This window comes from Brienomyrus brachyistius, chromosome 3 (assembly GCF_023856365.1).
Source record: "Brienomyrus brachyistius isolate T26 chromosome 3, BBRACH_0.4, whole genome shotgun sequence".
NCBI lineage: Eukaryota > Metazoa > Chordata > Actinopteri > Osteoglossiformes > Mormyridae > Brienomyrus > Brienomyrus brachyistius.
Genome location: NC_064535.1, coordinates 35,969,254 through 35,991,338, shown reverse-complemented (window position 1 = coordinate 35,991,338; position 22,085 = coordinate 35,969,254). Strand labels below are relative to the sequence as shown.

The 22,085-nt window shown below is 47.2% G+C and overlaps 1 protein-coding gene across 6 annotated transcripts in view; it reads right to left on the bottom strand.

The window, feature by feature from the left end:
- The window catches only part of LOC125739306 (cadherin EGF LAG seven-pass G-type receptor 1-like), a 50,955-nt gene that overhangs the window by 23,504 nt on the left and 5,366 nt on the right, over positions 1 to 22,085 (bottom strand). For all 6 annotated transcript variants that reach the window (XR_007397118.1, XR_007397119.1, XM_049009274.1 and 3 more), the window contains exons 2-5: positions 5,935 to 6,573; positions 3,900 to 4,122; positions 3,498 to 3,613; positions 2,747 to 2,835 (exon numbers count right to left, since the gene is read on the bottom strand). Coding sequence is in view for 4 of the 6 variants with exons in the window: in XM_049009274.1 (XP_048865231.1) it covers positions 2,747 to 2,835; positions 3,498 to 3,613; positions 3,900 to 4,122; positions 5,935 to 6,573 (1,067 nt within the window). In the remaining 2 variants the exon portion in view is untranslated. The remainder of the gene's footprint in view (positions 1 to 2,746; positions 2,836 to 3,497; positions 3,614 to 3,899; positions 4,123 to 5,934; positions 6,574 to 22,085) is intronic.

Here is a 22,085-nt window from a genome sequence, read left to right as displayed (position 1 = left end):
TGCACCGGGCCGCCGCACGGGGGAGCCGGACCAATCCAGAAGCAGCCCTCTGCGCTTCACGGTCTAAACTGAGAGAGGTTCCCCTCGTACCAGGGTGGAACCACAACGGTCTGCACATGCGTGGGAATGAGGATGAATGAATGCAACATGGATACTGTCTGCATGGATCTCCTTAAAATCACGTTAAATAAACACGATTAGAAAAACCAGTCTGCCTTCAGGTATAGTAATATACTTTTGCGGCAGAAAAATTATCATGATGTCAAAGTAAACAGCACTGTAAGGTCTGCAGCTGTACGGAAAATGAAGGCACCTCAAACAGCCACAGGCTAAAGCATACAGAGATAAAGTAAACTGGAAACAGTGGGACTGCTGCCGGTGACAGAACAGGTAAGTTAGACACCTGTACTGATAATCCTTTGGTGTGAGGTCAGGAATGGATCTGTTTAAGTGCTCTGACCTCTCTCTGGAGGTGACAGTCTGAGGAAGGGGAGGGGGTCAGCAATACCCCGGAGATGGCAGGTGAGCGTGAGCTTGTGGGCAGTAACATTACTGAGATCACGCCCCCCCACGCCAACTATTCAGCAAGGGGCACGTTTAGCCCTAAAATGTCTTCACTGTTATTCAGTGTAACTCTAACATCTACCCACTTATTACAGAGACATATTTCACAAAAGCAAGTCAGTTACAGTTGCTCTGAAAAGCAGCTCTATGGAGACCAATGGAGCAACCTTCAGGTCTATTTCCAAAGTCAATACTCTTCACACCAGCCATGTTCTTATTCATTATAACTTATTTCTTGCCATATTTTCTGGGGCCTGATGCCGCCATTTTGGATAAATCCTATGGGGAAGAGATGGATGACAGAGTAGATGCTTTCATGGGGTGAATAAAAAAAAATAAAGTTTTGGTGATCAGACTTTATTCTACAGAACTACCTGACCACTGATCGACTGCTGTTAGCCAGTCTCTAGGTACAAATACATTCATTCGCAGGCAAGACTGTAAACACACTTGGTGTCCAAAGAGGATTTAAAATTGTGTCACTTCTTTGTTTGTGCATGTTACACATCCGAACAACCTGCCCATGAGTCTTTCTCACTTTCAACAGAAGCAGATATTACTGTAACTACAACTAAATATTCAATAAGTATACAAACACAAGACAAATATGAAATAATTAAGTAGTGCATAATAAATGAATATAATAAAATATGATCTATGGCTGTAACAATAAGAACAACCCAACAAGAAACAATGAAATTCTTCCTATGGAAAAGCAGTTTTGACCATGAATCACAGGATGTTTGGGTCTGAAACAGAGGCATGTAGGTCATGTGACATGTGGGACCTATCCTACGGTCCAGCTCAGTGTCCGTCACTGGCAAAGAAGCATAGATATGCTGAGAGAGATAGAGAGACACGACACACCTCATTGGCCAAGAAGAGCAGCGCTCCCAAGCTCTGGCTGCACTTATCTAGCCTTTCTATTGATCTCCGCATCTAGTGTCTAATTGAGAAGCGTGACGAAAGACGAGCTCATTTTAGTCAGGCTGAGACGGCGAGGAGCCGGAAATGTCTCTCGCTTTCATCGCCACGGAGATTTCATTACCTCAACAAGCCTACTACTGTATTGCAACACAGCTAATGGACAGAATGCAAGTGCTGGAACATGAAACAACCGATAAAGCTCGTTCTGAACTACCCTTATATAATTCTAATATTCCGTTATTAATTGTCATGCTAAAAAGAAAAACTGATTGGCTGTCAAAAGCTAAACTTGCACAGTAAAATGTTTCGGGATTTGAACATAAATTTAATTTCACTCGTCGACAAAATAAGAAAAATTCTCATTTAAATTTAAATGTTTCACTTTAAATCACCTTGACTTCCTCATGCTGGAGTGAAAGCGTCTTTAGCAAGTTACAGTGATACAGTGGGTGAGCTGCCCCTGCCCCACCCTGGTTGGCCATTAAGGGAAGACCCCCCCCAGTCACCAAACTGAAAACCAGCCCATAGGTCACACAAGGGTCTACTCCCCACATCCCCCAACACTCTCAGAGCCCACCCCCCGTTGTTGGCTTTTAACCACCCCACCCCTCCCAAATCAGCAGCTTGAACAGTCCGCAGGATTCTTGAGTCATAAACCTTAAATCTAATAAAACCTGTTCTTAGTAGGTCATGAGGCCAGTAAACACCCTATCAGAGGACACGAAACACTGGACAATGCTGCTTGAAAATCAGAAAACTTAAGCAGGACAACAGGAAAGTGAAGGATCATAATAACATGTTTGAATTCAGCGAAAGAAATACCGAGCCGCGCTTTGTGATGATGTCATTTGGCGCCGGTACCAGTTTTTACGCCAGTGCACAACCGACTCAAAAGAAGTACCATACTTTTGGTACTTTATGGAAGTACCGAAAGTACCGAAAGTACAGTACCTGGTGCGGTGGAAAAGCGACCTTAGTCTATTTAGGGTTTAATTTGTCGCAGTGGTCCAAATGGGGACACTGGTGCTTTCACGAAGGACAGAGGGTGAAAGGGCAGAGCTTTCTGTCCCCCCATAAGTGGATTCGGAACAGCTGAGCCACGAGACAATGCTAACAGAAAATTTCACTCCAGCCAGTTGACCAAAGATGGTAGCTCAGTTTTCCCCGGAGGTGCAGGAGCACCGACATCTGCAGCTTCGCAGTTCATGACTGACGGACCACGGTGGCCTTTGACTAGACCGGAGCTCTCGCTTACCTTGTTGTAGTAGTGCAGCCGGACGGAATGCCACTGTCCGTCGCTGACGCCTCCCGGGACGAATGGCGTCACAGTTGTCTTAGTCTCTCCTGGAAAGTAGAGAAACCGAGATTCAAACCGGGTGGAAAACGAGTGGAGTGAAGCCTCAGATCTTCTCCTAAACACACCGTCAGGGAAACTCAGGGAAGACAACAAATAAACAAGGTCCACTGCGGCTTAGCCGTTCATGGCCAAAGGAGATCCGTCGCTGAGGATAACAAGCTGATAAATGGGGCTAAAATCAGAGCCAAGCTCACTAACCTGCTCAGCTGCTCAGATTTAATCACACAGCACTAATAAGCGAGATATTGTTGGAGATAACGGATAAAAATGTGCCACGGGTTTAGGGAATATTTACCGAAGGCAGGAATGACCCTGAGTGCTCAACTGGCTGGTTGAAACAAAATCTTGGTCTGGATTTTTACTTTCTGGACCTGAAATTTCCACCTCTGCCAACAGGTCTACACTCCCTGTCATTCTGAGCAGTAGTGCAACAAGGCAGCCATGTTTGCCATACACTCATTAGTGCCTTAGGGTCAGGGTGCCATATAAAAAAAATTGAACTGAACTGAATGTTGGCCCTTCCACTTCCCAGCATGCACCGGGAAATCCATTACTGGAAGTAACCAATAAATAATTTACATACGTCCAATAGGTCAATCCCAGTTTGCCCCTCAAAAGGGGTAACATGCATACCATCACGAGACCTCACCTGCAGAGAAGGTCAGCTGCACCTGCTCCTCCACGATCTCCAGGGCGATGAAGTCGTGCTTCTCGTTAAATCTCCCGTTATAGAGCAGCAGGCCGTTCCTTTCGCGTGTGGCGAACCTGTGAGCATGCAAGCATGGTGTCACATCAGTCATAACGCGGGGCTGCTCCCACTGGAAAGGATGCTGGCCAGACAGGAGCTGACTTTCCCGGGGGAGGGGGGGGTAACACTTTAAAAGTATGAGAAAGCCGCTGAAAAGATAAAAAAGCCATGCATGGAGAGACTGAGGCATTCAGTGACATTAATTATGTTACAAAAACCCTACAATGTTCCGGAATGTTCTGGAGCTACTTCGCACATTCAAATGGGGAGGAACGTTAAAGAATGTTAAAGCGGGGACCTCACATAAAGGACACGGTGAAGTGGAACCTCTGCCTCAGGCCCCGGAAGGTGACGAAGGACTGTCCCGGGAAGCTGCGGGTGGTCATCTCGCAGTACGGCTTCTCGTACTCCCCCGGGGCACACTGGCACATGAACCCCCCCACCAGCAGGTCGACACACCTGCCACCGTTCTTACACACGCCGGGCACGCAGCGGCCAGAGCGGGCGTCCACCTCGCAATGCTCGCCTGGGGGTGGGGGGGGGGGGGGGGGGGGGGGGAGTGTCACATGACTTTGCATTTTTCCAACACCACAGAGTCTGACCACAGACTCACATTTTACTTTTACTATAATATCACCAATTAACTATGGAGCAGTGAATCAACAAACAAATCACAAAGGACAAACCAAAAACCCAGTTCTACTGCACCATCAGACTCAGGTACAGCCAAAATTCTGCTCCTTTGGCGTGTGATATCACTATGAAGCTAACAGTGACCATCTCTCAGGGCATAATACTAATCCTGGTTCTCTCTTATCCTACATTTACCTGAGATTTCCCTAAAAAGTATGTCAGTAATTCTTTAACTAGGTTCCTTGGTCACAAATACATATTTCAAGGGTGATTACAGTGAGTTCCCAGATTTTTGGAAATCTTTTGGGAAGGTTCCACGGATTGTTGAGGTTTGGTAAAGTCATTCTTTGACTTTGATCGACAGGATGACCGAGTCTGCCCTCAGCCAACTGCGTGTGAACATCATCACCAGCGACAGACTGACTAAACCTGTTTCCACATTCTCCAATGATGGCAAACACATATCGCTTCCTCGTTCACCTGTGAGTTCTAAAGAGATCCACTGGCAGGGTAGTTATGGCTAATCGGATGCAGGATATCAGCGGGCTGGTAATGACCGCAGTGCCGGCGAGATAATGGCCTTTGTCGAGATACATTTCAGAGTCTCCAAGTAATGACGCCAAGCAAGCGGGCAGCTTTGTAGGCGCAGATGGAGAGTCCTGACAGGCTTGCGGTCCATCTGCTCCCCGCTCTCTACTTGGTTAAAGAAACCTGACACTTTGTGCTGTTCTGTGATCCCTCAATAAAGGACATTAACGGCAAAATGGGGCCCATCTGCAGCCAGCCTTAATCTGACAGGCTGTCTCACAGTCTTTGTGCAAACGACACACTTACGAGTTCGTGCTTCATAATCAAGAGTGTTCTTCACAGCAAAGCAAAACACAGTTACTAATCAACCTGTTATATTGGACAGGATAACCATAAGGCACTGTTTGCTGAAGGAGATGATTCGGAAAGCAGGTGGATGGAGTGTTAAATAAAATAGGAAAGTGTCATGCTTGCTGGTAAATAACATCCATCCTTCTTCCAAAAACTTATGCTGAGCAGAGTAATAGGGGAACAAATTAGCAGCAGGACAGGGCAGAAGGCAGGGGGACAGCGATCCATCACAGGTCGCACTCCCCCTACAGGCGATTCAGATGGGAACCAGAGAAGATGGAGGGATCCTGAGGGATACGCAGTGAACATCCAAACCGAGCCTCCCGGCTCTCAGGTGAATAACATGATGCTTTCAAGACCACTGAAAAATAAAGCATTCTTTCCTGATCTTTATAGACAGAAAGATATGTTTTTAAAGACTGTGCTTCAGCGCAAAAAGCTTATTTAAGAATATTAGAATTTTACAACACTTTTTCCTCTGTGGTACCATGTTTTGAAACTCTAGTCTTATTTTCCCACTAAATGTACTTTAAACAGGGTTGCCAGCTCTCACACATCTGGCATGACACTTCGGCAAGAAGAAATGTTACGGCAAATCTGCATTATTCTACTATAAATCTAAAATTAGCTAGATCAAAAGTGTTGCCGTCATTTGCAAACCCTACAGCCTATTTACAAGGTAATACGACTGTAACATACATGTAAATGCGTGTGCATTGAATTAACCAAAGTTGTAGGAGAGCCACGTGTTTCACACCAGTGCTGAAGTTCCTGTTTAGGCCGCGGTTGAGGATCTTGCCGTCGTCCCGGCAACGGGCAGCCTCACCTGTGAAGTCCTCGAGGCACTCGCAGGTGTAGCCGCCCTCTCGGCTGCGGCAGAGCCCGTTGTTGCGGCAGGGCCCAGAGTAGCACAGGTCGATCTCGGTCTCGCAGTACGTGCCGGTGAAGCCGGCCGGGCAGCGGCAGCGGACGCCGTTGACGGGGTGGATGGGCCGGAAAAGCACGGTGTCGGAGGCGATGAAGGGTGCCGAGCTGTCGAAGCGCAGCACTGACACGCACTTCATGTAGTTCTCGCACGGCTCGCGCAGGCAGATGTTGTCGTCGAAGGGCAGCACGTCCTGGCCGGACACCAGGCGCAGCAGCGTGCGGTTCAGGTACACCTGCTCCTGCAGCTCCTCCGACGGGATGTAGCGGTTCGGGCCGGAGCCGGGCCGCAGCGCCGAGAAGGTGACGTTGAGCACGCCGCCACGGGTGTCTGTGTCATTCTGGATGTTGAACACGAAGACGTCGTGTCGCCGGGTGGACAGCACGACGGCCACGCCCTCCGCGAAGAGCCCCAGCAGTGGCGACAGGAAGCGCTCCTGCGACATGTTCTCCAGGCGGACCGTGATGCTGCTGGTCAGCATGTCGTCGGTGATGATGGTGACGCGCAGTGTGCACAGCGCCATGACGCGGTGCAGCCCATCTGGAAGGGGAAAGGGAGCTCGGTAAGACAGAGTGAGGTCCGCGGGCCGCACGAGGCCCAGAGAGCGGGAAGAACATCAGCAGGAAATCATCACATCTGAAACACAAACCACCTCCTCAAATGTACCCAGGTCTACAACAGGTGATCATCAACAGCAAACTGGAAGAAACCATAATCTCTCAGCTATAAAGACTTTAATCAGCTCAAAGTAACCAATCGACCAACTAACCAACCAACCAGTGAAATTACTTCTGAGTACCACCACTCCCAACCTGGACTCAAGACTCTTAAATTACGTCCCCCGAATTACCTTCTTTATCTATCAATCAAGCACCCTGGTTGTCTATTATCTATTTTATAATTTTTACTGATATCAGAATAGTTTTAAAATATTGATAGATGGAACTGTTTAAGAATTCTAATGTACTTGTACTTCTGAACCTGTGAAAATTGCAAATAACTTTTAATTGAATTTTAATTTTAACACAGGCAATACACAATTTTCACTCTGCAGTAATTTAGAGTAACATGAAGTGACTCCCATGAACTCATCTTAACACAGAAAGCAAAGCTACAGGGATATTTGGATTGAGGTGGGACCCGCAGTCTGGCAGTGATGAACGTTTCCTGCCTCTGCAGGAATACCTACACTGCAATTTCCTGACAAACATCTGCCTGCTGTGGAATCAGGGTGCCCACTGGGCGTCTCTGCTGCAGCTGCTGCTCTGGTCACTGCAGTTTAATGCATCACCAGAGGACAAATACCTCACCTGCCCCGACAGTAATAACAGTCATTTCACACTCCAAGAGCCACTTTCCACCACAGAAATAAATTAAATCTTAAAACTTCAGGCGTCAGCTAACTGGAATTCCTCCCCCATGTGTAGGGCATTTCCAGGACACGGTTGTTGTCATACCAGAATGCCTGAAGTTCTCCAAAGCCATTAGGACATCAGAGGTTATTACCATGGTCTGTTTAGATCATCTAATCAATAGGTCAGCAAGACTTTCTGGCTTCTTGTGATACCCTGCAGTTCAGACGTACTTCTGATGCAGGTGAATCACCTACTTTATTGCCAGAGCGGCTTGTACATGTTGACATTTTCCATGGAAATCCCAAACCACACATGGAAGTCTTGATGTCACTCTCAGGGAGTGTCCTCAGTATATAGCCATCTATACAGACACCCCCACCCCCCATTTAACTTGCCTGACAGGAAGTTCACCCTCGCTTCTACTGCCATGACACCAAGGTTATCCATTACTAATTTGCCGACTTAAATGATTACCACTGTACTCGAGTTAGGACACTGGGCTTGATGGGAAAGAAGGCTGCAACGATGCTGCGAAGTCGCCACTAATCCCCGAACGACAGAGTCCGCTGCTCAGAAACAACAGCGAGAGAGACGGCCTGACATGAGAGCCCTTTACGAATATGAGCCTCCCTCAGGGTGGTCCGGGGAAATGACACGTCACACATGCACCGGCAACGCCGCTAGACTGGCTGAAGCCTCCGAAACGTGAACCATTACATGCATCGCTCAGGACAGCAGGCATACTCTTCAGTTCCAGGTCTCCTGAGAGGAGAATTAATCATTCATAAGCACAGTTCGCCAGCTGATATGATGCTGTGGGTCTGATATGTCCTGATATCATCAGTGACTTCACTTCACTAAAGAGTTATATAAATAAAAAACATTTTCCTGGATTTATTTATTTATAATATTTATTTTATTTATATATATTTAGCAGGTGTTCCGTACCATCCTGCTCGGTACAGCCCAGCCAGAGGACCAACCCCCAAACCTCCCCCCCCCCCCCCCCCCACCCCGGTACACAAGCAGGCTCTCGATGCCCCTACATGCTCACAGAATCCCAGCATGCCCCCCCAGCACCTATTTAACACAGGAATGTGGAGATACAGTCCCATGGCAAAGCTGACACAGAATGAGTCTCTTTCACAAAGTGCCCAACCACAGAAGCGCTATGCTCCTCAAAAAAGAATTTAAAAGAAAAAAATAAATAAATAAATAAATCAGAGAAACATTTACAAACTTATGGTTAAACAATTCAAAAGATACATGGTTTTGTGGAACTTCTTTGCTTTCAACAAAGTGATGGTAATATAAACTTCACCACTTATTCAGACATCAGTACAAGTTGCAGACATCAGTACATCTCCAGAAGGTGAAGCTGACTGCTAGGCATAAAGCATGCAGGGCAGGGCAGTGGAGAAGGCACCTGAGGACAGAGCCTGTCTCCAGGTAAGACATTCCAGCCCTCAGACGTGGGCAAAAGGCACCCAGCCATCCAATCCCATGCTTCCAACTCAAAATTTTTGAATCGCAACAAGCATTCAGGAGAGCTTGCTGTTCGACCAATGAGAACAAAGACACACCAGCCCCACCCCCCTGGGGGGTTACCTGCACATTCCCAACTGCCGCTATCCTCTCCGGTATTTGCAGAAACTGATTTTCTGTCCATTTGTCTCAAGAAACAACACTGACTAAAGTGATAAATATCGGAAAAGGCTGTTTGTAAGTGACCAGTGAGGACTCCAGCCACTGTATACTAAAAGCTGAATTTCCAGCAGGTCTGATCTTAAATGTAAACCTTCAGAACGGACATTTAACATGTTAGAAATGTTATTTAGAAATATACAGACAAGACAAATAAACTGAAACCCAAGACCGGAGCAGGAAAGTGTCTCTCTCTAATTTGGTTAAATGATATTACAGATCAGAGATGAGGGGTTATGGAAAGTGGATAGAATGGATGCATTCTTTAAATTCAAGTGTTAATTATTAATTTGTTCATGGAGGCATCGCAGGTGAGCATGAAGAGATACTTGAGCTTCTGGTTGAAAAGTAACTGGCCAGTTTGCACGTCCAGTTTTCCTGCCGTATGAGTTGCGTCAAAGTGACATTTTAACATGACTGACAGCCAGATGTAACCCAGCATAAAGTAGAAATCGAGTGTGACGTGCGTATCAGCAGCCCACACGCACGGTGTGACTTCCTGTCTGCCTTGGCAGGGAAAATGAGCGGCATTACCTCACGCTTAATGGGACTTATTTCTCGCCGGAAGAAACATGGAAACCAGGCAGAGAGCTAAATGTGGATTTATAAGGTGGTAATATCACCGGAATCAGACAGGATGTTACCCTTAAGCAACCGAACTCTCACGTCTTTGCCATAATTTACGCTTGCAGACTACATAAAAACTGATAAATACCAATAGGTGTAAAGGAACGATAAAAAAACACCCCCCACACTCCTCCTCATCCAGCTGCTTACAGGTATTGAGTGTGAACAGTAACATTTAATTTGTCAAAATAAGTCACTGTAGCAAAAGTCTACATATGCATAAGGGTGTGGAGGACTGGGGACCCCCAGGGAGCTCGGGGTGGGGAGAGAGTCTCTGTGGGGAGCAGTTCAAACACTGGCCTGGTGGGATTCGGACACACCATCAAACCTAGCATTAACCAAGCGGGCACAGGCGTGTGGGAGCCTGAGGGGCACAGGCGAGAGGGATCCTGAGGGGCACAGGCGTGTGGGAGCCTGAGGGGCACAGGCGAGAGGGAGCCTGAGGGGCACAGGCGTGTGGGAGCCTGAGGGGCACAGGCGAGAGGGAGCCTGAGGGGCACAGGCGTGTGGGAGCCTGAGGGGCACAGGCGTGTGGGAGCCTGAGGGGCACAGGCGTGAGGGAGCCTGAGGGGCACAGGCGTGTGGGAGCCTGAGGGGCACAGGCGAGAGGGAGCCTGAGGGGCACAGGCGTGAGGGAGCCTGAGGGGCACAGGCGTGAGGGATCCTGAGGGGCACAGGCGTGAGGGATCCTGAGGGGCACAGGCGTGTGGGAGCCTGAGGGGCACAGGCGAGAGGGAGCCTGAGGGGCACAGGCGTGTGGGAGCCTGAGGGGCACAGGCGTGTGGGAGCCTGAGGGGCACAGGCGAGAGGGAGCCTGAGGGGCACAGGCGTGAGGGAGCCTGAGGGGCACAGGCGTGAGGGATCCTGAGGGGCACAGGCGTGAGGGAGCCTGAGGGGCACAGGCGAGAGGGAGCCTGAGGGGCACAGGCGTGAGGGATCCTGAGGGGCACAGGCGTGAGGGAGCCTGAGGGGCACAGGCGTGTGGGAGCCTGAGGGGCACAGGCGAGAGGGAGCCTGAGGGGCACAGGCGTGTGGGAGCCTGAGGGGCACAGGCGAGAGGGAGCCTGAGGGGCACAGGCGTGTGGGAGCCTGAGGGGCACAGGTGTGTGGGATCCTGAGGGGCACAGGCGTGAGGGATCCTGAGGGGCACAGGCGTGTGGGATCCTGAGGGGCACAGGCGTGAGGGAGCCTGAGGGGCACAGGCGTGTGGGATCCTGAGGGGCACAGGCGTGTGGGAGCCTGAGGGGCACAGGCGAGAGGGATCCTGAGGGGCACAGGCGTGTGGGATCCTGAGGGGCACAGGCGAGAGGGATCCTGAGGGGCACAGGCGTGAGGGATCCTGAGGGGCACAGGCGAGAGGGATCCTGAGGGGCACAGGCGTGAGGGAGCCTGAGGCACATGAAGAGAAAGAAAAAGAAACAGAAGGTGTCACCACACACCCAACTGGCTCTTCAGAAGCAGTGCCCACATCCTTATCAAACCACAAAAGTACTGACAGGCCGTAACTGTGGCTACCAAAGCTAATAACTCGCTCTGCTCTCCAAACCTCACTGGAACGAACCTCCAAAACACCCTGAATCTTTGCCCCTAATATCCCAGAATCCATACTCCGAACATCTGCGACTGATCTCTATTCACTGAACTTCACTGGCTGAAACTATTCTATCAGGTTATAACTGAGCAAAAAATGTTAGGACCTGATGTTATGTATATTTACACAATATGGTGAAACGTGCGGGGAGAGGCTGTGGAACAGCAGAAAACATGACTTAATTATTAATTATATGCCTTGTATATCTCCGGTTACACCTAAAGAGTCCACCTACAGCCATATTCCTTATTTCAATTTCAATAATCTGTTCTGCTTTACTTTTGATAGACAGTTCCTCCTGTATTCGCCCCATTTTTGTTTCTTTGGGGTTGTAACGAGATCCACATTTTTCAGACATCTCCGTTTTCTCGTCTCCTGCTGCAGATCAAAGCAAACGTCAGCCGCACGGTAAAACGAATCCATTCACGGTAAAGCCAGCAAATCCATCAGGAATGTGTCGATCATCCAGAGAGAGAGAGGGAACAAGTGAGAGAAAAGGTGAGCTGGGGAGAAGGGAGAGGGGAGGGAGAGAGGAGGGAGAGGGGAGATGAATGCAGCTAATCCTCCTTTAGATTTAGCAGTTAAATTTGCCAGAGAGATTCGGTAGTAAAAGTTTCCCCCAGCTGAGGCCTTTGCAGAAATGCCCCCCCCCCCCCACTCTGCCTGCCCCCTTCACAGGATTTACCTTCATGCCACAGTTACTGGGAGAGATAGGAGGGGCCAGGTACCAGTAGGGCTGGGGGGTGAGGTGTGCTCTCTCATGATCCAAAGCCCTTCATATGGACATAGCATCCTTGTAAAAACTGTCCTGAGTGGTCAAACATGACTTACCAGCCCCTCCAGAGGTGCCCAGCTAGAGAAGCACAAATATCGGTTAACATACCGGCACCAGGTCAATAAGAAATCATGTCATCAGTATTAGTCCAACGTGTCATTCTTGGTTGATAGACACCTGCTGATGTTTAAACTTTAGTCAATGTTCAATGTTCAAAGTTACCAGCACCAGAGCTAAAGATTTAACTGCTAAAATAATGGAGATGTTGCATTGGAACATCAGTCAATTCCCACAGAAGGATGAAGGATCTCGCTGGTTCATTCAGCCTGGCTAAGGTCTCCCAAGTTAGCGTTTGATGCCTGCTTTACATGAGATTTTAAGACATAACGTCAAAAACATCAGTCCTACTACAGATTTGTGGAGGTTAGCTGGTTATCAGTATGGGGAAAATGTCCACATTCTGACCACCACTATATTCTTCGTATTAGTTAGTCCGGTAAGAAGCTGTACTATAGATGTTTTACACCAGAAAGACCGCCGTGCACCGGGAAACCCCAGGCATGGTGTCTGCGATATCTGCCTCGCCACTTATCTGTCATCAGACTCCCCCAGGCTCCCTGGAACCCAGAAAAAAGGCAGAAACCTGAAGCTCTGTGGCATTTGCCAACATTTGTTATCCAGCTTCCAAATGCAATTAAGATACAATAAACCCAATGATATGCTTTTTGGCACTCTGGACGACATTTACCCCAAGAACACACTATGCTATGCCACAAAGAGTACAGGCCCTATGATGCCTGGAGCGCGCAAGGCTAATTTTAAGGCGTCGAAAGCCGCCTGAAACTACTGGGCTGTCTGTGAGCGTCAGTGACTGCCTGTCGCACCAGCGTGTGCAGTACAGACACAGTTTGTTCCCCGTTATAGCGGTTTTAGGCGATTTAGAATGTTGGATCATCAGTGAAGCTAGTTCACCCAACAGGAGCAGAATGTTCACCAGCCTTGGCAAGATGTATTCTTTGGTGTCAGCTAGTATTAAATATTCCAGAAACCAACGCGATCAGCTTGTTATCACCTACAGAGAACAAGACGAGGGACGCGAAAAGAGAATTTCCCGACGGGGATCAATAAAGTACCTATTATTAATTATTATTATTGTTATATATTTTTGGTGGATTCTTAATTTGGCTTTGCAATATATCCTCCTACATGTGTATCCAACTTCATTCTACATTAAGGCAAAAATACAATATGACACTGTAAAACTGACCAGAATTTAGGGGTGTAGTAAGAGTGTTTACCTCTAGACTCTGAAAGTAAAATATCCATTTCAGCTCATACCAAGGGCCGACAGCTTTAGGGAAACGGAGATCTTACACGCATCTTGCTGTGCTGCTTCGTTATGTAATTAACAATTAGTATCTGATTACAAGTGAATGGAGGATCTTCTTGTCTGACTTCACCCCTCCCCCTAAAAAAGTCCAGCCCCCCATCTCACACACAGGTGCTAAAAAAGGTTTTAAAAACATGTTCGCATTGCATTTCAACACCCAATAAATTAACCGAGTGGGAAATGACTGATCTTGATCCTCAGTGTTTTTCTTACCCGAGGATTAACTGCCTCACTGATCTGCAATAAAGATTCACAGAATTGCATAACAAAGAACAAAAAAAACAGATTCCACAACCATATAACTGAGGCGTATTACTGAAACAGCCACCACACGGAAGGGTGCTTCAGCTGAGGCTAAATCCCATTAGTTTTTTTTCCCTGGTGAAATTCACTTATTAGTTAACTTTGCACTTCATTTTAGCCACAAGAACTAACTGAGTTATGGCCCTACGCTTCCCATTAACAGTGAAGCAGTGCTTCTGGGGACTGTCTCTGTGATCTCGGTTCTCTGTTTTGATATACGAGGAAGAGACGGCAAGGAAAATCCAAACAGCAGCGATAAAAAAAAAGGCATGAAGTGTAAAACCGTACTGACACACTTCCCCTTCTGTGTCGGACGGCATCGGGTTCCCCAGTACCGTGCGGCTAAAGACTGAGCAGCTGGTCACTGCAGAATTTAATTTCAGGCGTACTTCAGCGAAAGGCACAGAAAAGCCCCTCCCCCTTAGTGAGGACATCTGTTTTATTTAATTTTAGCCCTCTTGTGAGACATTCTACAGCTCACTTTTCTTTATCCACTTTTCAGTTCGGTTGGAGAGCCAACGAGAGGTTTGCTGATGGTGAGACTTGTCAGACAAGCAGATAAATAAAGAGGAAAGAGTGAGTACCTGACAGTGCCCGTGATTGTGAACTGGAACCCAAACAGATTCCACAAACGACAAGCGTAAGGTACCAAGCAAAACAGGATGGCAGACATAGCGACAATGTGGAATCGATGGTGCAGCTCGTCAAACTTGCACCTTTATGAAATGGGACATAAACTTCATTAATTGTGACACTTGCTTTAAACTTGAACTGTAACTCAACTCTTCAGAGATGAAACCCAAACAAACGTGCGTCACATGCATGAACAAACACCTACTGTGACATAAATGCAGGGTTGCCAACTTTGGTCAGCTGGCTGGAGTGAGATTTTCAGTTCGAGACAAGACTGCACACTCATTTACATGTATGTATAGAGTTTTATTACCTTGAAAGCAGTCTGTAGCGTTTGCAAACTACCCCAATGCTTTTGACGTGGCTAATTGTAGGTTAATAGAATAATATAGATTTGCCGTAAGAATCCATGCGTGAGTTGGCAGTCCTGTAAATATAAATATCACCACGCAATTCAAGACAGGAAAAGTGAATCGCAGGCCTACTACATGCCTGAAGTTCAGTCTATTTATACTTAAGACCTGGAACATAAAAATGCAATTATAAGTCATAAGTAACAACTGACCATTTACAGAAAATTAAGGCGAAATGTTCTGCTTTGCCCATAAAAAATACGGATATGCAAGCTGCTGCTTTGACAGCATGAAAACGATGTATTCTTCCATTTCAGGTTTGTGGGAAGCCAGGCCATGCATGCATGTGTGCCCAGTTCAATCGAAATTACCCCTGTTTTTGCCCTTAAATCTTATCGCACGTGATAGACAGACTACCTTTGTTCGGTGTGAGAATCTCCATTCTTTTAGTAGATGTGTCTTAACTCTGGTGCTGCTAACTTTAAAGATTTACTAAAGTCTAAATATTGACTGGCAATATCGACTAAGATCAGCACATCAGATCAATGCTGTTGTCTGGAGTGATAAGCCAATGTTGTATGAGTGATACGTTAACCAATGTATCACGCACCTCTAACAATTACGACTGGTAAACTTTGAGCCTTGGCCTTCCCTTACTATAGTTCTTTCAACACTACTCATCCATCTGCCTATTCCTGTAGTTCTCCGTCCATCCCGCCATGTTCTCAGTCACACATGGAAGCGTTGGGGGGAATTCTGACATTTTCATAACTGAGGAATGAGCTGCATGTGACCCTTCGTCAACGCCCCCATCACTCCTACCTTGACGGGGGTCTGGATCTGTCTCAGAAGACAACAAGGCTCCCCTTTGTCCTGCTCCATACCCGCCCCCGCGGCCTTAATCATGGATTATCGGCCAGGTGACCAAGTCACTGAGTAACTCTGTCGCCTAAGCGGATCTCCACCACCGCACCTTCTTCTCATTGGTAGAGCTGGACCTCATTTCAGGGCATTTATAGAATCTGTTTCCTTTTTACTGAGTCACAGTATGCAGTAACGCTGGCAGTCTGAGTTTATTTCAACAAGCACTTCCATCCAATATGGATTTGGTTGCCATGGCTGCATCCATTGGTTTTATGCAGGCCTTGTTGCATGACTAATGATCTCTGATATTAATCTACAAATGCACATGCTGGTCAATGGCATCTAAGACCAAACATCTCAAACCACCAACTCTGATACAGATTTACAGACATCTACGCTGACATAAGCGAGCACCTGGTAATGATTCACTTAGGGGTTCAAGCACATGGGGAGGGGGGGTGTCACTGCAGTAATGATGGAGGGGAGGATCTTCCCTCACTAGGCAAGCATACTGACTTTTAGAGCTTGATTTAAAGTTTCAGATGTTTGATCATACTGTGTGCGAGATGGAAGTCTGGACGTGGCCGAAATTCCCAGTTGGGGGGGCAGGAGCAACACCAAGCTGCATTGGAGGGAGTCGTTAGCCAATAAAATGCCAAGCTAATCACTCTAGGCCACAAGAATATCATATAGAATTTACCTCCATCACAAAACTTGCCACTACTAAGCCACCTACAAAAGCATTGGAGTACAGAAACGCTGTGAAAATGTCTGCAATGTCTCTTAGAAATGTCCGATTTTCAGTTTCAATAAGACCTAGTCTGCTAATGAGACTCACCCCGGGCGATACGGCTCAGTACTTGGCATTTACAGCAGCATTTAGCATTCTCCATTTACAGCTCAGTCGTAAAATGCCCATCACCTGTCCGACTGGCTCTGCAGCTCTCAGGTAAAGCAGCAATGTGTAGGTCACATTCCATCTTTGGTGTTTTTTGGGGCAATGGGTTGTGGGAGAACACTGCCCTCAACGAGCATAAAAGCCAGATTAACCTATTGTGGTTCATTAAGGCGTGTTTCTACCAATGAAACCCTCCATGAGTGAAAGGGGGCGTAACTGCAGCTGAGAAACCAAGGCTTTCCACTGCCACCAGCGGGAATGTCCCTCGCATCAATGAGCGGCACTATGAGATAATCACAGGCTCCCTGCCATTCTGGTCTGCGATCCTCCCTGAACCTTGAACACCAAGAAAGAGCCTACAGGTGGTGAAAATAAGCCCTCAGAAAAGAATTCAGGCCTCGGCACAAAACAAATTCACCGTCAACTTTGTGTTTTTCAATGCATTCGAATTAAAATGAGTGTTGACACAGGTCAGGACACAAGAGACTTAGACAAAATAATAGCAGGTAGGTAAGGGTGATGAAATGGGAACTGTGAGAGAACATCAGCGTGTCTTCCCTTGGTTTTCGGTCCCCAATAAAAGGACGTTAAGAAACACAGTGAAATGAAACAGTTGGTGTGTGTCTCCTAAAAAACGTGCTGGTCAGTGACCAGCATCAAAGCACTTTCTGTAAGGAGTCGGAGTGATTTCTCCTTCAACTGGAGTAGTTCACATTTCTGAAGTTCAACACTGCAGTAGCACTAGCTGCACCCCCACTGAAATAAAACCCTTATAAGCTGCCTGCCCCTTCACATCCAGCATTTATAAGCCTGTTGAAAAGAAATGCTCCTGTTTTACAGTTGTCCTGTTTCCCCGACGACACTTTCCTTTTTATTAAAAGAAGCCAATAGTAACTGAGCTCCCTGTTTACCAGTAACCAGTGCGTAACCATGGCAGCGGCACAGAACACGGCACAGCAGGACCCACTATGCCATTCAGTCACATGCTCAGAAAGATCACCAACCAGTAGGGGGACACCTAAGAAATAATCCATAGAGCTTATTAGTCTGACTAAATGAACGACGCTTTCTGATTCTAAGACACATGAGAAGAATGGTAGTTTCCCCTTTCCCTGTGGCTGGTTCACCAGATCGCCACGGGATCAGAGCACAGGCCTGTGCCCCTGGGGGCCGGCCTTCTCTCTGCCAGCTCCTCTTAGCCCCGCCTCTTGGCAGACCACCGATCGGGTTACAGGTCTGTGTTTGAGCGCGGCTTCTGACAGTCCATTTTTATCAGCTCTCTGGCTCCTTCCCTCCAGTCGGCCCTCCGAACAGGATACACTCCAGGGGCACTTAGCTCCACAGTGGCAAAACAGGGATATTAACACCCCCCCCCCTCCCCCATCACTCGATAGAGGGTTGTGGGATATCGGGGGACCCAGAACCTCTCATGAGTAGGAGCATACAGTTGGAACCATGTCAAAGGAAACACGACAGTCAAACCTTTGGTGAGATTTACGGTTTGGTGAGACTTCTGGGGGAGGATATACTGCTGGGCCCAAGAGCTGGGTCATCTTACATGATCATTGAGGTTTTACGCTGACACACTTCTACGCAGTGCAGTCGCGGTGACAGGAACATGTTAAATTTACCAGACACAGCGTGAGATCCTCACCACATCAGCCCTGCTTTTATGGAGAACACATACAGATCTTTCAACTGATAGTCTGGCCAACGAATGTGTTAAAAAATCCAAGTAATGCAAATTAAAGGTCAGGATTGCTCTCTTAAATGCAAATGCTAGTTGTCTTCACAGCCACTCTCTGACTTAAAATACATATTAATTATCTAGCTGCCTGTTTGACAGGGTGATGCTCATCGGGAGGGAATCAAACAATGTAGATGCCTGAGGATCTAAGGATGAGGTCCAAAGTGGCGCCAGGTGACAGAACTGGGCAGCTATGGGGAGAGTGTGCTGTACATATACTGCATAAATTACAGCTACACCATCTATAAATGCTACAGGACACAAATGAAAGGATAACCATGTACTTTACCAATAGAGGATATGCACTGACGTCACTTTCCCGGCAGAACACGCCCCCTCAGACAGACTGCGTGGCAAAATATGCTGCAACAAATAATTGGTTAAACTATAATAATGACAAGTCATTGATCCCTGTTGGGAAAGTCCATGGTTGCCTGACCCATCCTGCTCTCCAGGACACACAGACACATATGTAGGTGAGAGCAAGCTTGGCAGTGAAGGGCAGGCACCTGCAGAGGCGCCCAGGGAGCTGGGGGATAAGGGCCATGCTCAAGGGCCCAAAGATGTGGTTTAAACTAGGCCTAAACTAGCAACCTTCTGATGACGGGCACATAGGCTTAGCCCGCTGAGCAATTCGTAGGCAGCTGTCCAACTTCCCAAAGGACCAGTGGACCACGGACATGATTGATGGCCTGCAATAGGGTTTCGACAACAACTGAATAAGGAAAGTTGGGTTTATCCAGGCTAGCTAACACTATCTAATCATCTCCCAACTTTGTTTTCAGAACACAAGTGTCATCATCATTAAGGATGTTTTTATTAAATAAATACTGACAAAAACTTCACAGTCACACACAATATATAAATGAACTATGCAAAATATTTAATTGATGAGAAGTCAATATTTATATAACTTAAGATATGCTTGGTGCATCCCTCAGCAGCCCAGAAAGATGCTACGGATGACCCCTCTAAATGACACCCCCCCCCCCCGCCAAAGAGGGAAAACCACCTTGAGTAGGGGAAAGAGCAGATGGCCGGCTGTGGCCATGGGGTAAAAGTGAACGTAGAATTACCCAAACTTTTACTGAAGGTCTTTTCCATTGTAAGACCCATTGTTTGCCAAGTAGCCTTCCCTGCTAAAGGCGTATCTAAGCTCATCAAATCCATGAGGGAATCCAGCAAGAGGTTTAATGCTCGTCACAAACACATCTCTGCGGTGATACATGCTTCTTCACAACCTGCATGCCACCACTCTCCATAACGACAGCGCGTTGGTAACAATGCCAGTATCGCCTTACGGGCCTATCAGCCTTGCGGGCCTTTCGGTGTGAATATGAGAAGAGGGGGAAAAAGGAGCCAGTCACCGTGATAGCATCATCGCTGACTAGCTAAGACCGCCTTTTCAAGTGCTTCTCCCCTCACATTCCTCTCCTCCCTTGCAATGGCTGGACACTCTTACCTTTTTATGCTGCAGGCGAAATCGGCCATCTTTTCTCTCATGATATCCTCACAAAGGCACTTTTTGTGCCCGTGACAGCAATACCAAAGCCCTGGATCCGTCCTTGTACGAACAGCATTCTTACGCAACCCAAGGAGCTGCTCTCTTGCAGGTTCTGGGGCATTGTGTGCTGAAGGATTAAACCCCGCCCACTATAGCTCTCAGGTAGCATTAAATACACCAATAATTAAACCAATAATTGCTTGTCACTCTGCAACTGTATCCTTAGGCAATGTACAGTGTCAAGAGTCTAATTCAAAGTTAATTCGTATGCATGCACCGGGTAGACTATGATATCAGTAGGTACCCAAGAACATCATAATGTTGGTGGCCCACAATGGGCAAGTAGCTTAGCCTTCCCCTGTTAGCTCATTTGTGTCGGAAAATGATGGAGCTCAACAGATAATCCCATTTGCTATTTTTGCCTTGATTGTGTAATTCCAGTCTGGGTACAAACCCCTTCAGAGGCCCCACACCAATCACCACGTGCAACAAACAGGCACCACCAACGCCAGCAGATCTGAACAACACTTGTGAACTTGCAGATCAGCTTTCATTTAATCTCTGACATGTAAATAATCGTAACGGGATTTGCTGAACCTGCCCAGCGACGCTCTCAGCGAGGCGTGCTGGGGCGGGCGGCTGCCGGAGTATTAGTGTGCAAAGAGGCAAAGCTGCATGACCACTCGGAAGTGAAGCTTCATCTGCCATCTGTACAAGTAGAGAACAGGTTCACTGGAATGTGTCACCTTGTCTTGGTTTCTTTTTAAGATATAAACACATATAGAGGAGAGGGCAAGCTTAGGGGGTCAGTGCAGCGACAGCTATAGAGCCAGCTAAGAGCAGCATTCAAGCAATTCCAACTGTATCAGAGGCACAATCGCTTAGAGACCTGCTCTGCTCACCATGGCCATTCATTCACACTGATACTATATGAAAGGCACAATCGCTTAGTGACCTGCTCTGCTCACCATGGCCATTCATTTACACTGATACTATATGAAAGGCACAATCGCTTAGTGACCTGCTCTGCTCACCATGGCCATTCATTCACACTGATACTATATGAAAGGTACATTCGCTTAGTGACCTGCTCTGCTCACCATGGCCATTCATTCACACTGATACTATATGAAAGGTACATTCGCTTAGTGACCTGCTCTGCTCACCATGGCCATTCATCCACACTGATACTATATGAAAGGTACATTCGCTTAGTGACCTGCTCTGCTCACCATGGCCATTCATCCACACTGATACTATATAAAGGCACATTCCGTTAGTGACCTGCTCTGCTCACCATGGCCATGGATAGAAGTTTACAAAAAAATCAAGTTCTTTCAGCCTCATGTTGGCAGCACGTGCCTTCGCAGTATAATATCTGAACATCTGAAAGACAAGCGACGGCTCACAGAGGGCCCTGCTTTCCGAATCCTCCCCTCCTTGAAGAGTGATTAACAGCATCTTCCCCCATCACTGTCTCTTAACAAAGGCAAAGACTGCAAGATTGAACATGAATTGGATTCCTTTCCCTCTCATTTCACACAGAAAGAAAGTCTGGGCTGCCAGTCTGGCCTGTCTGAGACAAGCTGACATGTGGGAGGGTCATGGAGAGACTGACAGTGCTTCAAACTGCAGGGGGATGCTTCTTAGAGCTACCGTAGTAAAGGCTGTGTTCTCCCATTTGGTCACTGCACTTTGCATCTACATCTGAAGCTCTTATAGATCTTGGATAGGAGCAGTGCAACTGCTAAATACACTGATGTGACTTTGCATATTTACAAACTGATTAAAGCTCAGGATAGCAAATAAAACTAAAATGACACAAACAAACAAATAAGGTTTATTTCAGTGCCACTGACAAAGACTTTCCAGTGGGATGTGCATCAATCTGGACCACGTCATGCAAAACGGTTATGAATTTGGTGCATGACTTCATTCCTTTATGGACTAAAAACGAAAATCAACAGGACAACATGTAAACATGACACCTGTCTGCCAGACTCCATGGGCAGCTCAAACACTCGAAGGCTCATAGTAAAGGAACATCACGCACATCAAGCGATGCAGCTGAAACTGCCAACTGTATATATGGATGCTAGACCTGAAAGAGGCTTCTCAGTAAAAGTGATCTGACAAATACAGGAGGGAGGGAGTGGCATGTGGTAAAACCTACAGCTTTCACTAGTAAGAACATCACACACGCTGAAAAGGATCGTTTAGCCTGAGCAGTCCTTGCGACACATAACCCTTATCTCATCTTTAAGTTGTAAGAGTTAGAGTAGGGGTGGCCAATCTTACCCGCAAAGGG